This window comes from Rattus norvegicus, chromosome 8, assembly GCF_021556685.1.
Source record: "Rattus norvegicus strain SHRSP/BbbUtx chromosome 8, alternate assembly SHRSP_T2T, whole genome shotgun sequence".
NCBI lineage: Eukaryota > Metazoa > Chordata > Mammalia > Rodentia > Muridae > Rattus > Rattus norvegicus.
In genome coordinates this window covers 73,885,413-73,900,833 of record NC_141541.1, presented here as the reverse complement: position 1 = coordinate 73,900,833, position 15,421 = coordinate 73,885,413, and the positions used below count along the sequence as shown (strand labels likewise).

At 49.3% G+C, this 15,421-nt stretch overlaps 1 protein-coding gene across 3 annotated transcripts in view; it reads right to left on the bottom strand.

The window, feature by feature from the left end:
* Positions 1-3,255: 3,255 nt before the first annotated feature.
* Positions 3,256-15,421, bottom strand: part of Rbpms2 (RNA binding protein, mRNA processing factor 2) — a 31,303-nt gene continuing 19,137 nt past the window's right edge. For all 3 annotated transcript variants that reach the window (XM_087563460.1, NM_001173426.1, XM_087563459.1), the window contains 7 exon segments: positions 13,892-13,969; positions 13,309-13,347; positions 12,338-12,400; positions 11,903-12,053; positions 11,345-11,496; positions 4,577-4,646; positions 3,256-4,343 (listed from right to left, as the gene is read on the bottom strand). In XM_087563460.1, coding sequence (XP_087419586.1) covers positions 4,584-4,646; positions 11,345-11,496; positions 11,903-12,053; positions 12,338-12,400; positions 13,309-13,347; positions 13,892-13,969 — 546 coding nt within the window. In that variant the 3' untranslated portion in view covers positions 3,256-4,343; positions 4,577-4,583.

Below are 15,421 nucleotides of genomic sequence, written 5' to 3'. Positions count from 1 at the left end.
TGAGTACACTGTAGCTGTCTTCAGACACACCAAAAGAGGGCATCGGATCCCATTACGGATGGTTGTGAGCCACCATGTGGTTGCTGGGAATTGAACTCAGGACCTCTGGAAGAGTAGCCAGTGCTCTTCACTGCTGAGCCATCTCTCCAGCACCCCCCTCCCTTTAAAAACTATTTCTATATTAATACCTCACAGAATTGTTCAATGGGACCCCAAGGATCACCAAATAAACTCAACTTTATTATTTGCTGGGACCCAAGAGTCATATTTTTTACCACTGGCTCCTAACGCAGTAAGAATCAGTTTCAGGGTTGGGGATTTAGCTCAGTGGTAGAGCGCTTGCCTAGCAAGCACAAGGTCCTGGGTTCGGTCCCCAGCTCTGGAAAAAAAAAAAAAAAAAAGAAAAGAGTACTTGTAAAAGAATCAGTTTCAGCTGAGCAGTTACACATGCCCTTAATTCCAGCATTTGGGAGGTCAACAGGTGGATGGAGATCTGTGAGTTTGAGGTTAAGAGCACGTTGCTGGTTCGTGCAGGGGCCCTGTTTCATTCATAGCACCCACACTCTGGCTCAGAGCTCGAGCCCCAGGGGATCTGACTTTTCTGGCTTCTGCAGGTACCAGTCATGCACATGGTATGTAGAAACATGTTCTCAAAACACAAACACACTTTAAAAAAAAAAAGAGAACTGTGTGTGTGTATAAGTGTACTTTGTGCACGCAGGTGGCTGAGAAGTTAGAGAGTGTCTGGTGTTCCCAGTGGCTGTGACCTTCTGTTTACAGATGGTAAGAATAAATGCAGGGTCTCCTGCTGAGCCTGCAGCTTACAGGCCTGCCTCCTCCCGTTAGCCCTCTTACCCGGGGTCCCCCTTTCTCCTGCTCAGTCTTAGGATTACAGGTGGACCACCACAGTTTTTCTGCAGGTTCTGGGGATCCGAACTCTGGTCTTCTTGCTTGTAAAACAAGTGCTTTGCCCATTGAGTCATCTCCCTGTGTGGGAACTTGAAAAGACATTTATTTATGGTGTCTGAAGATGTGTGCATTGTGCACATAGGGAAGTGTTGGCATGATCTGAAGAAATTGGTTCTCCTTTTCTACTATGTGAACCCCCAACATAAAGCTCAGGATGTCAGGCGTGGTGGCCAACACCTTTACCTGCTAGAACCAGTTTTGATAGCTCCATGGGAGCTTTTGCCTTCAGTCTTCATAGCTATTAAAAGTAGATGAAAGTACATTTCCCGCTTCAATGGACTTTGATGGTGATCACACCACACACCTCTCATGTCTCTCACATGTATGTGTGGTAAAGGTCACATCGGGACAGGAGTGGATGACCCCGGTTTTAGAATCCTGAAACAGAGCCGGGTGGTGGCGGGACACAACTTTGATCCCGGCACTCAGGAGACACAGGCAGGTGGATCACTGAGCTTGAGGCCAGTCTGATCTACATAGCAAGTTCCAAGGCAGGAACCTGGAGACAAGAACGGAAGCAGAGGCCTCGGTGGGGGTGCTTAGCCTGCTTTCTTGTACGCCCAGGACCAGTGTCCTGGTCCACTGCCTCCTGGGTGCTGGCCCCTCCCACATCAGTCATTAATCAAGAAGATGCCCCAGACACGCCTATAGGCCACGATGATGGAGGCGATGATGGAGGCTTTTCTCAATTCCCTCTTCCCAGATGATCCTGGCTTGTGCCAAGTTGACAGAACCTAATCAGGATGACACCCCTGCTGGCTCTCAGCATACCACATGCATTCTGAACAAGGCTGCTTGAGTCCAGCTTTACCCTGTCCCTGCCAGGCAGCTCCTTGACTATGGGTGGCTCTGCTTGTGAACTCAACCCCAGGCCAGATGTGACTGTCCATCGAGGCCTTTCTACAGAGGCCCCGCCTCAGCAAAGCTCCAGCCGAAAGGGTGCAGGACCTCCCTTCCTCTCATATCAATGCCTAGGCCCTGCTCAGTAAAGTGTGAAGGAGTCCCCCTCCTTTCCCCGAAGCCACAGGCACAGGGGCTTTTAAATTATGGAGTAGCTTTCTCTGTCCCTCTCAGGAAGACCCAACTGCCCCAACTAAATAATTCAGCACCTTGGGAAGACCCAATGGATCCTGACACAGCTGAAGTAGGTCAGACCACAACGTGGCCCCAGGAGGGGGCTGTCAAAAACATAACAGCTTTTTCTCCATGCTTGAAGGAGCTGCAGTCTGGGAAGGCCCTTGCTCACATAGCAGTGAGAGGCACCAGGCTACAAAGAGCTCTTTCCTGGAACAAGTGCAGGTATGTCCCCTCCTGAGTTTTCCTCTAGGTTCCAGGCAACCTGCCCACCTGCCACCCCGAGTTACCCCATAGCTTGTACTTGCCTGGGTTCTTCCCAGCACACTTAGCACCTAGATGCATGTCACCCCTGACACCTGAGCAGTTAACAGTCTACACCCAGGCCACACAAGAGAAGGGGTGAGGTGCCAGTCATTCAGTTCAAATGGAGCCAGCCACAACCATTTTGCTCAGAGGAAACCAGTAGGAGGCAGGCTCTGCTCACTGGCCCTGCCCTCTAGGACCAGGGCGGACAAAGCAAACTCTAAAACCACTCCCTCTAGGAAGGGCTGCAAAGGATTCCAAGCCACTTCTCACATTAAACTAAAACACAGATCACAGTAGAGTTAGGGCGGCCATGGGCACCCTGTCCATGCCAACCCAGGCTCCCAGCACAACCTAACTTTGAAGACCGTCTGCTCTCTTCCCAGGAATCAGCTGCAGTCCACAGCTAAGAGCACGGGTTAGTTTAACCCATCACAGGCAAGGTTTTGTGGCTCCTCTGTCCCTACAGGCCAACCTTTCAGATGTACACCAAGGTCAGACTCCAGAGAGAACGTAGCACACCAACTTCAGTGTTTCTGTCCTAGAGGGCTTGAGAAGACCACAGGGTCGGAAGGATGAAGGTGGGCAGACAAAGGCACACCAGGGTCCCAGGCTGGGTGCAGAGTAGACAAAGGGTCCCAGGCTGGGTGCAGGGACTAAGGCTTTCTTTCTACCTTCAGGATTCCCTGAGCAAGGAGGAAATTCATCATACAGTATGGGATGATGGATTAAACACTGGTGCAGTCACTCCCCACTCTGAGACAGGGTCCTCGGCTTGGTACACAAGGCAACAATAAAATGGCAGCTCTGAGGTGTCCCCACCCAGATGGCCACCAGGAGTCCCTGTTGCCATCCCTCAGCCCAGCAGCCTGCATCCCATGGATTATAGAAGCAAAAGTCAGAGCAGTCACTTCAGGTTTTTATTTTGCATTTCATTTATGATCCAGTTTCACATTCTCACAGGGTCACCAATTACAAGAGCCACCTCCAGACGTCATTGTCGGAAGTAGCCAGACATCCAAGCTGAGGTTAAAGGTGAAGCAGACATGCTCGTCAACTAAAACAAAATTGCACAATTTATCCTTCATCTCATTCTTAAACCAACACCCGACACAAAGGCTGACGGCTGAAGAACGGAAACCCCTTTTCTTCTTCATGCTTCAAACTAAACATTAAACTTATCTGACAGGCTGAACAAGGTCTCTTCAATAATTAATGGTAAACACATGAAAAACCCTTTATGATCCATAAATATTTTGTTACACAGGGTACAAAAATACTTTTCACGTTTTGGTTGGTTTCGAAGTTCAGGAAGAATGAGGGGCAGTGGCAGAGTGGGGTACATGGGGGAGGCAATCGCAAGGAAGGCTTCTTAGACTTGTCGGCCTGGAGAAGGAGACGATGCAGGACTCTGATTGGACATGGAACTCAGAGGCTGTGGATCTACTGCTGGATGAGAACGGAGTCTGCATGTGTGTGCGTGCGTGCGTGTGCGTGTGCATCTGCATTAGGAGCTGGGGCCCCCAAGGCAGAAGTGACCACAGGGTCAGGCCCCCCCGAAGCAGGGTGGGTGCAGGAGTCGGGAGTGGAGAGGAGTAGGCTGAACCAGCCTCCGTTGCCAAGACCTGTTGCTACGGCGACAGTGTGGGAACAAACCGTACACACATATGCACAAGTGTCACAATTCATAAACATGCAAAATTAAACGTCCCTTTTCCTTGATGGGGAGCTACAGGTACAAGTTTGAGCAGGAGGTCAGGCTGCGCTGGGTCCCAGTGAGGCCTGCAAGCTGGACCTAGGTATCCAAGGCCTCTGATCCTCCCGAAGGCCTTGGAGAACTGAGGAAGAAAACAGGAGCCATCCAGAGTCAGGCTTCAGATTCACAGTGTCTAGAGGGAAGCAGCAGGTCCGTCCGCACAGGCCTCGGGTGGCAGTGAGGGCAGAGCCCTGTTCTGGCCCCATACAACCCAGGACCAACTCCAGGGTGACAAGACCTGAAGGGAAGGGAAAAGAGCCATCAGCAGAGTAGAATGGGAGCTGCTATGGAGGCTGTGAAAGGGGATGCAGGGTCACTACAGGACAGAGGGGTGAGGTAGCCAGGGGCCCCTGCCCTGTAAACAGGCTCTGGAGGCCACAGCCTGAGCAAGCACCCAAGGACAAGGAGAAGGGATCTGTGGCATGTGAGTGGCCAGCATGAAGGACACTGACCCCAAGGGCCAACACTTACTGAGGAGCTAACAGAACTGGCGATATTTCCACCCTTGCTGAGCGGTGTCCGAGGAGGGGTACCAGCGCACCTGCAAGAGACGCCCGTCAGGACATACAGCTCCTTCCCTCAGCCCTCAGCAGGAGCCGGAGTCTTACGGCTGTCCAGGCTGCCGCTCGGTAGAGCCTGGGCCAGCTACTCGCCCCTAAGCATCAGCTTCTTTCTCTTAAGAATAGGAAGTCACCACCTGGCATACCTCTGCAGGTCAGGGTTCCGCAAGGAGGACGTCAGGATTTGAACCTCACTTTTTAAAATACTGTGAGTGTACACGTGTCCATTTGTGCATGCTTTGGGCATACATGAAATTACAGCACACCTTGAGGGAGTTGGTCCTCTCCTTCAACCACATGAACTTCAGTTCATCTCATCGGCGTGACACACAAGTGTCTTTACCCGCTGAGCCATCTTGAAGGCCTCTGGGTTTTTTGTTTTGAGACGGGAGCTCAAGAGTCTCAGGGTGGCTTTGACTTAAATAACTAAGAATGACCTTGAATTTCTGATCCTACTGCCTCTCCCTTTTGAGTGCTGGGATTAGAGAAGTGAGCAGCTATGTTTGCTTTTTATGCAGTGCAGGGGGATTGAACGTGGGGCTTCAAGCATCCCACGCCAACTCTGCCAACATGATGCAAGTGAGACAGCAGGTAAGACATTACGACATCAAAGCCAATGTGGTCGCTGAGGAGTGGGTCTCCACACATGGGCCCTGGCAATTCTTCAATGCAGCCATTTCTATCTATCCCACACTCTTGTTACATGGCTCCTAAGTTCAGAGACTCAAAAGCCCTACTGAGCCCTCAGGCAGGAGGAGACAGCTTTAGACAGTCCCAGAAGGCCCCAAAGCTGGATTCTCAGAGAATGGTCAATAAAACAGTATATATCCCTCTCTGAGAGCTAGATGTCTGGCAAGAACAGCTGAGCAGAACCCGTTCCAGCAGTGCACAGCCAGGGAGGAGCACGTCAGCCCCAGCTTCACCCAAGACTGTCTGGGTGGAGGTTGGTCTGAGTACCCAGGGACAGTCTAGAGTCCCCTTAGGAAAGAGTGGGGTGGTTTAAGAGCTACTGTAGAGGATGAGTTAGAAGCTGGACATTCAGATGACACACATGGAGCTGTGGCAGGCACACCCAGTAGGCCCACTTGGCTGCATGTGATTCCTGTCTCTTGGGTAAGCAGAAAGGGTATGACCATTGCCAGGCCCTCTGGGCTGAGGAAGATGATCTAGGAAACTGCTCTCGTGTCCCTCCCAACTCTTGGTGCTACTTGAAGAGTACAGCACTTAGGCCATCACATCCTCCAAGGACAGACAGGCAGTGATGAGAAGTTAGGGACTGATTATCCCAACACTGTATACTTGGCACATAGTAGGACAGGCTCATTCTTCTCCTGGCTACAGCTGTAAAGGAGGAAGCTCCTCAGGCCCACAGCTGGACTAGGATATTCTTAGCTGGATGCCAGGTTAGACACTAGAACGTATTCACAAGCAAGGCTCTAAGAAGTAGTAGTAGTTTGGCCACCACACAAGCTCAGGGCTCCAGCCAGCTCAGAATCTTCTCATGAGCCCTGCCTACCACCCTTCACCCAGCTGGAGCAGCCCCGTGACAACCAGTGCTTGGCTGGCTGGGAGCCCATGGGACCAGGCAGAGGGTAATTGGAGGGAAACTTTCCATACAGGGGAGCGGAGGCCTCACATGGCTGCTCAAAAGTCTCTCCCATACTTGCTCCTCAGGTCTCTCAACTACAGCAGTTCCTTGGCCCTAGATAATAGAGGTAGGGGATGGGAACATTTCTGGGCAGCCAAGCCACTGATGCCAAAGGAACGTACTCAGTGGGGTTGCTGTGGAACATCTCACAGACGCCTGGAATAAGCCCGTGGCCTGGGTCCTCTAAGAGCATCCCAGTCCCTTTCTGTGTCTCCTCCTCTTGTCCTCTGACCTCCATACATGCACCATAGCACTCATGCCCACATAAACATCATAGATAGGGAGGAAGAGGAGGAAGAGGAAGAAGAGGAGGAAGAGGAGGAGAAGGAGGAGAATAAATGTTTTAAATGATCACGGCATCAACAAACTTCACTCCTTGCCTGTCAAGATTATCAAGTTTGTACCATGACTTTGTAACAGGTCCAGGAATTCGCCATACGCCATAAGGAAAACCCATCAAGCCAACGACCCACAAATGTGTGCAAGAAGCAATTTTCAACAACGTCTTTGACACCTGCCAGGAGCTGGTGCATTTATACAATGCTGTGCCAGCCAGGCACCTGGGCATAAATCTTGTTACTGACATGGAAAACTAAGTGTCCTAAGATTAAGTTCCAGCAAGCATGGTGGTTACGCTCCTTATGACAGAACTAAGGTGGGTAGAGATAAAAGAGTGAGGAGTTCCAGGCTGGCCTTGGGTACATGAAACTTTGTCTCAAAAAGCCAAAAGAAGGGGCTGGAGAGATGGCTCAGTGGTTAAGAGCATTGACTGCTCTTCCAGAGGTCCTGAGTTCAATTCCCAGCAACCACATGGTGGCTCACAACCATCTGTAATGGGATCTGATGCCCTCTTCTGGTGTGTCTGAAGACAGCTACAGTGTATTCATATACACGCACTAAGCTAAAAAAAAAAAAAAAAAAGCGAAAAGAAACAAATTGATGACTTTGTATAGAAAATGTTATGAAGGACCCACACCTATGGATTTTTACTTATATACGCACTCCCAAATACAGTAATTTATTTATTTATGTACCATCAAGTGTGCATGTGATGTGTATGCCAGTGTGTGAGTGGAATCTGTTCTCTTACCTCTCTAAGGGTTTCAGGGATCAAATTCAGGTCACCATGCTTGGCTACAAGCACCTTAACCCTCCTGAGCCATCTTACCACGTTCCCCAAAAAAGAATTTTTAAAACAGAGGCAGCCATCCCTGGGCATGAAAGAACACGTCTTATATTCCAGCACTGAAGCTGAGGCAGGAGGACTTCCACAAGTTTAAGGCTTTTCATTTTTAAAGGAAAGAGAAAGGTTTTCCCTTGAGTAGAATAAGCCAAGGTTAAGAGAAACCCATTCTGTGTAGTGTTCTCTCCCTAAATGCAGATCTGCAGGTGCTTAAAGGCTTCTGAGGTACCTGCCATATGCCACATGCTGTGCGTGCATGAGTTTCACTCATGAATTTCACTTTGAGTGTCAAGAGTCCCATTACACAGGCAGGAAAACATGCAAGGCAGTTTGTGTCCTTGTGGCCATACCTCCTCCCACAGCTCCCTGCTCACAGGGAAAGTTTGCTATCGAGACAGTTTCAGTGAAGCACACGTTGACTACAATCTGCTGTGTAGTAGAGGCTGGGCTGAACTCTGGTGGAAACCCTTCTGTTTCCACCTCCCTAATGCTGGGGCTCAGAGGCAGAGGCCACAATGCCTGCCTCAGTAGAAGCCTGTTACGTTAGAACAAGAGAGCCACAGAATTCTCTTCAGGGTCCTCCTGCAGGCGTGTTCTGTGCAGCCACCGAGCTACGGAGGCTGGGATGCACGGGACAGTGGAGCGATGGAGGGTATTAGTTCTCTAACCTTCTTCGCCTTTTATTTTTTACCAGCCACCATTTCTCGCTGCCCTTCATATTTCTGTTGGTTCTCTGGGTCAGGACCTCTTACTTAGACTCGTGTCCCCTCCATGTTTAGATACTTCTAGCCTCCACTTCTGGTGCAGTGCTGTCATGGAGCAGTGGGGAGGGGTTCTTGAAAGGGGAAAACAAGACATCACTACATGGAATATGGAATATGCTGTATGCTTGTTAACTACACCTGGCATCTTCTACTGTGGGTGTTCAGGGACTCTGAAAAACAGGGTCAGAACTAGACTGTTTTGTCATTAGTCTCCCTCCAAGATATACCAGCGTGCTTTAGGGTGGCCTCCTTCCTGTTCCCAGGAAGGCGAGAATGCAGTACCTCAGGCAGACACAGACCTCAGGCATCCAGCAAGACAATAATCTTCCTGCCCTAGCAACCATAAACTCTGGCACTTTGACAGTACTTTATTTACGCTGATAGCTGCATCAAAGCTGAGTGTGATAGAACACAGTTACCCTAGCATTCTAAGATGGGGACAGATTAGGCGATCAAGGCCACCCTAGGCTTCATGAGACACTGTCTCAAAAAGCAAAAAGCCCAACACTTGGGAGGCAGAGGCAGGTGAACTATTAACTTAAGGCCAGCCTGGTCTGCATGGAGAGTTAGAGCAACCAGGGCTACACAGAGAAACCCTGTATTTAAGAAAGGGGGGTGAGGATGGGGTTGGAGAGATGGCTCAGTGGTTAAGGACACTGGCTGCTCTTCCACAGGTCTTGAGTTCAGTCCCCAGCACCCACATGGTGGTTCACAACCATCTGTAACGGGATCTCATGCCCTCTTCTAGGTGTACATGCAGATAGAGTCCTCATATACATCAAATAAAGTTTTAATGTGGAGGAAGGTGTCTGGGGGACGGAACCCTTGAGATGTAGCTCAGTTGATAGTATTTGCTTAGTATTCATCCTGAATACCAAAAGTTAAACCAGGGTGATGCCTGCCTGTGATCTCTGCACTCTGGAGGTGGAGACGGAGATAAGCTCAATCAAGGCCATCCCGGGGACCCTTGGCTGCACATTACAATAGAAATCATCCTGGAGTACATGAGACCTTGGCTACAAACCCAAACCAAAGCACGACAAACAAACAAACAAAAGTGTGTGTGTGTGTGTGTGTGTGTGTGTGTGGCGCCCACCTTCAAGTAAGTACTACTGTCACTGTGTAACAAGGAAATGGAGAAATTTAAAGCAACTTGTCAAAGGTCACACAGAGGTTGAGTAATGGGGGCCAGGATCTGGACTATAGTTAGAAAGCAGTAGAGAATGGGAAGAAGCTGGAAAGGGACCGCAGGACAGGGACCTGTAGCAGGACACAGCTCCCAGTTACAAGAGCAGAGGAGCCACTCCTGGGTTCTCTTGACAAACCTGACCCAGCCCATCCGTCTCATTTTACAAATGAGCACACGTAAGCTCAAAGGTGAAGATCAAGTAGCTAATTAGTAGCAGAGCTGGGATCACAGTGCCTCCCACTGTTCCTGCATTCAAAGCACCCAGACCTACAGCATGCATGCCTGTGAGTGCATGCGTGCACGCACACACACACACACACACACACACACACGCACGCACGCACACACAGCTTTCCCATCACCTACTCCGCTCCTGTGTTAATACTCAAACCTTCCCCTCTGGAAGACATCAGCTACCTTAGATGAGTTTTCCAGATGCACAGGGTGCTCAGCTGGAGAAAGCACCACGTTAACCACATGTTGGCCCAATACAGTCAGAGCCTCCTGTAGAGAACTCCCTGCTGGGACTCACCTGCAATGACAGTGGCCCTTGGCCTGGGACAAACTGAGTCTCAACCCCCTCAAACGACTCAGACATGGGTGTGTACTCAGACCCCAAGTACAGCACCCAGTTCTGGTTCCTGTGAACCCTCCCTCCCAAGCCTTTTCTGTCCTTTCTCCCTAATCCCTTTCTACTGCCCAGGTGAGGAGCAAATAAACAGCCACCTCCAAGTGTTCCTTTCTTGATGGTATAGGACACACCCCATGCTGGATGGCCACTTTCGATGACTTGTTCTAAGCAGAGGTTTAGAGAGGCTCAAGACCGCCTCTGATCCCCTCCTGTGGCTGCTTGTCCCCTACAAATAGCTACTCTCTTTTTTCTGCCCCCCAAGTGCTCAGTTCCCAAACTTGTAATCCCAGTACTTGGTGGGCTGAGGTAGGAGAACTACCGACAGCCTAAAGAGCAACGCTGTCTGAGAGAAACAGAACAGAAAACAAACAAACAAAGAAGAACGAGAACAAAAAAAAGCCAGGCATTGTGTTATATGCTTGCAATTCCAGCATTTGGGAGGTAGAGGCAGGAGTATCAGGAGCTCAAGGTCAGCCAGGGCTACAGAAGTCTTTCCACCACCACTACCACCCCCCTCTTTAAAAACCTAAATAGATCTACCAACAAAGCAAAATACTTGAGCTGATAAAACCTACCAAAAAAACAAAAAACAAAACAAAACAACAACAACAAAAAAAAACCAACAAAAAACACACACACAAAAAAAAAAACACAACCAGGGCTGACAAGACGGTTTGGCCCACGTGGTAGAGAACTGATTCCTAAAAGTTGTCTTATAATCTCCACATATGAGACACACAAACAGGAGCCCTAAACTATCCTGGCAGAGTCCTGGCCTTCATTGTGTTACTCTCCAACTCCAAACATTCTGAAGGCACAGTATATTATTTTAGTTTTCCACAGAAATAATTGAGGCAAGCAAACCTTTAAAAGCTCGATAAAGTTCATAAAGACAGGAAGGCTGAGCAGACCCCGCCTGTATGTCCCTGGTTTCTGCTTTTAACATTCAGATCCCCAGGGACACTGATTCCAAAAAATCTGGGAAGATAACCGTCACGGAGGTGGGTTTCTTTTTTGTTGTTTTTGTGGGCGGGGGGGGGGGGGGGTACACCATGTCTCACAATTTAGCTCAGGCTGTCTTAAAATTCCCAGCAATCTTCCTGCCTCAATTTCCTAAATACTAAGATTACAGACATGAGCTACCAATCCTGAGAGAAGACAATTCTGTTGCTGCAACCCCAGAGACAGGAGCGGCCTACGCCAAAGTAGGCAGATCCAGCTTGTCTGTCTTGAGTCTTCTATTCCTTTACCCAAAATGGCTTACCTGAGCATGCAGGGCGGCGGCAGCAGCAGCAGTGGCAGCTGGGTAGGTGAACGTAGTATGTGAAATGGCTGGGGTCAGCTCTGTGGTGTAGAGAGGGTAAGGGGCCCAGGCCTCTGGGGACGCAGGAATCAGAGCGGCCCCCATCAGGTCATCTATAACAGGAGACAACAGCCTCCACAGTCAGAACGCTCTCTTCCCTTCCAACACCCCTTTCCAAACAGAAAAGGACCCAGCACTATAGCGGAACCATAGTTCCCCTTCCTCAAGACTGGGGAGAAAGCTCCATGAACTTATTCAGCATGATGAATACCCTCTTTCAAGATGATCTCCAGCAGGCCACAGATAGCTTATATTAAACAAAGAAATCACGGAAAGGCTTCAAGAAAATCTCACAGCCCTGGAGCCTTGGAGCTCAGCCTTCCTGAGACTAGAAAAGGCTGCAGAGGACGAAGTGGTTCTAAGTTTCAGGGTAGGTGGATATGGGTGAAAGAAGGTCCCAGGAAAAGGAGACTGATCTCAGGATCTTAACATGAGCAGTTTAATGAGAGCTCCACTCACAAGGGTCCCGAGCGATCAAGTGTGCTCCTAGGGCAGGGTGGACGCTGGTGGGGTTTGGTGTTGCTATCAGTTTGCTCTTGGCCATCTTGGTGTTGGCTTTTGCAAACTCTAGCCTCAGGGTCTGTGGGTTCTCCGGATCAAAGCGAATACCCTATATGGGAAGAAAAGAGACGCATACAAGGACCCACATCCACACAGAGGGCCCCAGAAGCAAGCTCGGCTGTACGGCTTTCCCACACAGGGCTACAGTACAGGGAAGCTGGTGAGCTTGGGTAATGACACGTTCACAAACCAGGCAGCCAAAGATCCTGCCCTGGGACGGGTGGGAAATACAAACGCACGTGTTTATTGGGTGTGCAGTAGGGGAAGATCTGCAGTGGACAGAACAGGGACAATTAGCCTCGTCAGAGAAAGGCATGTCCTCTGTCTACTCACATTCAATGCGTTTTTGGCTGCTTCTGCTCCTGCCCGGCTGTCAAAGATCACAAAACCAACAGGCTAGTAGGAAGAAAGAGAGAACAAACTTGTATCTCTCCCTGTCTTACACCCACACCTCAGGTCCAGTACTTGTCTAGCATGTCTAAGACATTGGGGCTGACCTCCCCAACTCCCAAAATACACAAACATAATAACAACAACAGGAGGAGGAGGAGGAGGAACAACAACAACAACAGGAGGAGGTGGAGGAGGAAGAAGAAGACCACCACCACCACCACCACCACCACCACCACCACCACCACCACCACCACCACCACCACCACCACCACCACTTATGTGACTTGCTGGTTAGAGAATACAGAAGAAATAGAGCTCTTGCCCATCCCCTCCTTAAGGTATGTCTGGAAGACTCACAAGTCACAATCCTCTAAGTTAGGTGCCCCTTCTAAGTACCACACTATTAAATGATAGCAAAACACCGGTCCAAGGGCCATATTAAATATCATCTTTTCTGTAAGTTTTGTTGTTGTTTGTTTTTTTGTTTTATTTTTAATTTAAAGCAGCCCCAAGGACTAAAGTGAGGTCTGGCAGCTGTAACCACAACCCCAGAAGCATTTGTAAATGCATGCAGAGAAGGTTGAGAACCTCTGACTTCACATGCCAGTGGCCCCCAGAAGGCTCTGGGCTCTGGCCTCCTGCAGCATGGCCAGCTGCTGTCTCATCTCTACCCTCTTCAGCCACTGGGGCCAGGCAGTCTGTGGTTCTAGAACGCCAGAGCCAGACAGAAAGGAGAGAGGCTGACAAGGCCCAGCTGGCTAGAAAAGAGGAGAGAGCTATGGAGGCTGTCCTTCTGTCGGGGCAGAAGCAGGACAGCAGCAGAAAGGAGTGAGTCTCCGCCTTCAAACAGTAGGACAAAAGTTTCAGTCCAATACCAGCCCAGGCTGGGAGGAAACTGGGAGAAAAATTACCTGTCTTGAAGTGAGCTTGATCAAGGACCCTTCGTAGCCCTGTGGAGAGAAGTGGCCATTCCAGGGGGTCAGAAGCTGTTGCTGTGCTCACCCAGCACTGTCTCCCCCCCCATCAGCCTCATCTTTCCTCAGTAATCCCCTGAGTCATTCTCCAAAGGCAACCCTCACACCGATGCTGAGTTCTTGCTGCCTTAGTGTTCTGAATCCCATGGTGCAGCAGTGCCCAGGGCATTCCCAGGGTTCTACTAACTTGTAATTCAAGAGCAAGTCCCTTATCCAGTTTCTTCAGCTTTTAAAAAAAAAAAAAAAAAAAAAAAAGGCTACATACACCGAATCGCAAGAATTCCCCATGTGGTAAAGTCTTTAAGATTCTTTACCATCTCCACTTTACAGATGAGTAAACAAGGGTTCGGCAGGACCGAGAAATTGGCACAAGACGAGGGTCAGCAGAACCAGCATAGATAGAGCCAGGCCTGTGACCCTAGTTTCTGAAAACCTTTCTGTAGTTCAATGCACAACAGAGATCGTTCTCGCTGCTCAGCCCTGACCCTGGGCTCTGGGGGACTCCTGGATCCTGACTTACCTTGAACGGCCGGAAAAGCAGGTAGAGTTCTCTAGGCTTAATATCCACAGGGAGGCCACTGACAAACAGTGTCCGGACCTAAAGACAGAGACCACAGTGGTCAGCGTTGTTCATTCATGAGGTAGGACTTAAAGAGACCGAGTGTGTCCCAGGCCTCCTGTACACATGCACTTTCACAGCTCTGAATCTATCAAAGCTCCCTTTAGGCTTCACACAACACCCGAGCACATCTCCAGCAAAAGAGGCAAGGCGGAGGAGCACCCGTATATAACCATACCACCCTTTTCCAGACCCAAAGACCACCGCACCTAAGAGAGTGAGAGTACCCCACTCCGTAAATAAGCACATAAAAATGACGGATATGCCACACAGCCATAAGAATCAGAGTATAGGGGTTGGGGATTTAGCTCAGTGGTAGAGCGCTTGCCTAGCAAGCGCAAAGCCCTGGGTTCGGTTCCCAGCTCAAAAAAAAAAAGAAAAAAGAAAAAAAAAAAGAATCAGAGTATAGACCTGAGTACCCACACAATAAGCTGGACATCCCATGGTCACTTGTAACCACAGCTCTGAGAAAGATGGAGACAGGAGGATAATGGAACTGGCTGGCTTCCAGCTAGGTTCAGGAAATAAGTGGAGTGACAGAAGACACTAGCACCCTCTTCTGGCCAATACTAATCTTGTGGACACAAACTCACATGTGTGAGCACACACAGACACAGACACACACACACACACACACACACACACACACACACACACACACACAACTAAATCTTTTTTTTAAAAAAAGGTTCTATTTTGCCAGAAGCAATCTCATAAGCCCCTGGTGGTAAAGCTCTGGAGAGGCAAAGACACACAGGGAGTTTTTCTTGTGCTCTGCAAACAGGGTGCGGGTGGAAGGGAGGAAGGGCTCGGGCTGCTATGTTTTCTACCCTCCACTCCACAGTAGCTGGGAATGAGTTATAGTTTTATCTTTAAACCTAGATAGCACTTAGCAAATGCTATTAAAAAGTTACTAAGCTTAGCTGGGTGTGAAGGCACTAACCTTTAATCTCAGCGCTAGGGGTGCAGAGGTAGGCGGATATAAGTCTGAGGACAACCTGGGCTACACAGAGAAAATCTGTCTCAAAAAACCAACCAAACAAACTTTATGGAGCTGGGTATGCTGGCAGTCACACGTAATCCCAATGCCTGAAAGGCTGAGGCAGCAGGATCAGGAGTTCAAGGTCATCCTTGGCTACAGTGACCTTGGGCCAATCTCAGCTACAAGTTTACTGGGTATGGAGATTGGTAACAAGCTGGAAATAAAACAATTACTTCAATGGATTAAAGGGCACCCACCGTGTCCATCTGGCTTTGTTTGTTGGTTTGTTTTTGAGAAGGTCTCTGTAGAACTCACTATGTAGACCAGGCTAGTCTTAAACTCACACAGCACCATCCAGTTTTCACCTGAATTTTAAAATATTGTGTGTTTTGCATGCATATAAGAATATGCACCACATGCATGCCTGGTGCCCTTGGAGGCCAAAATAG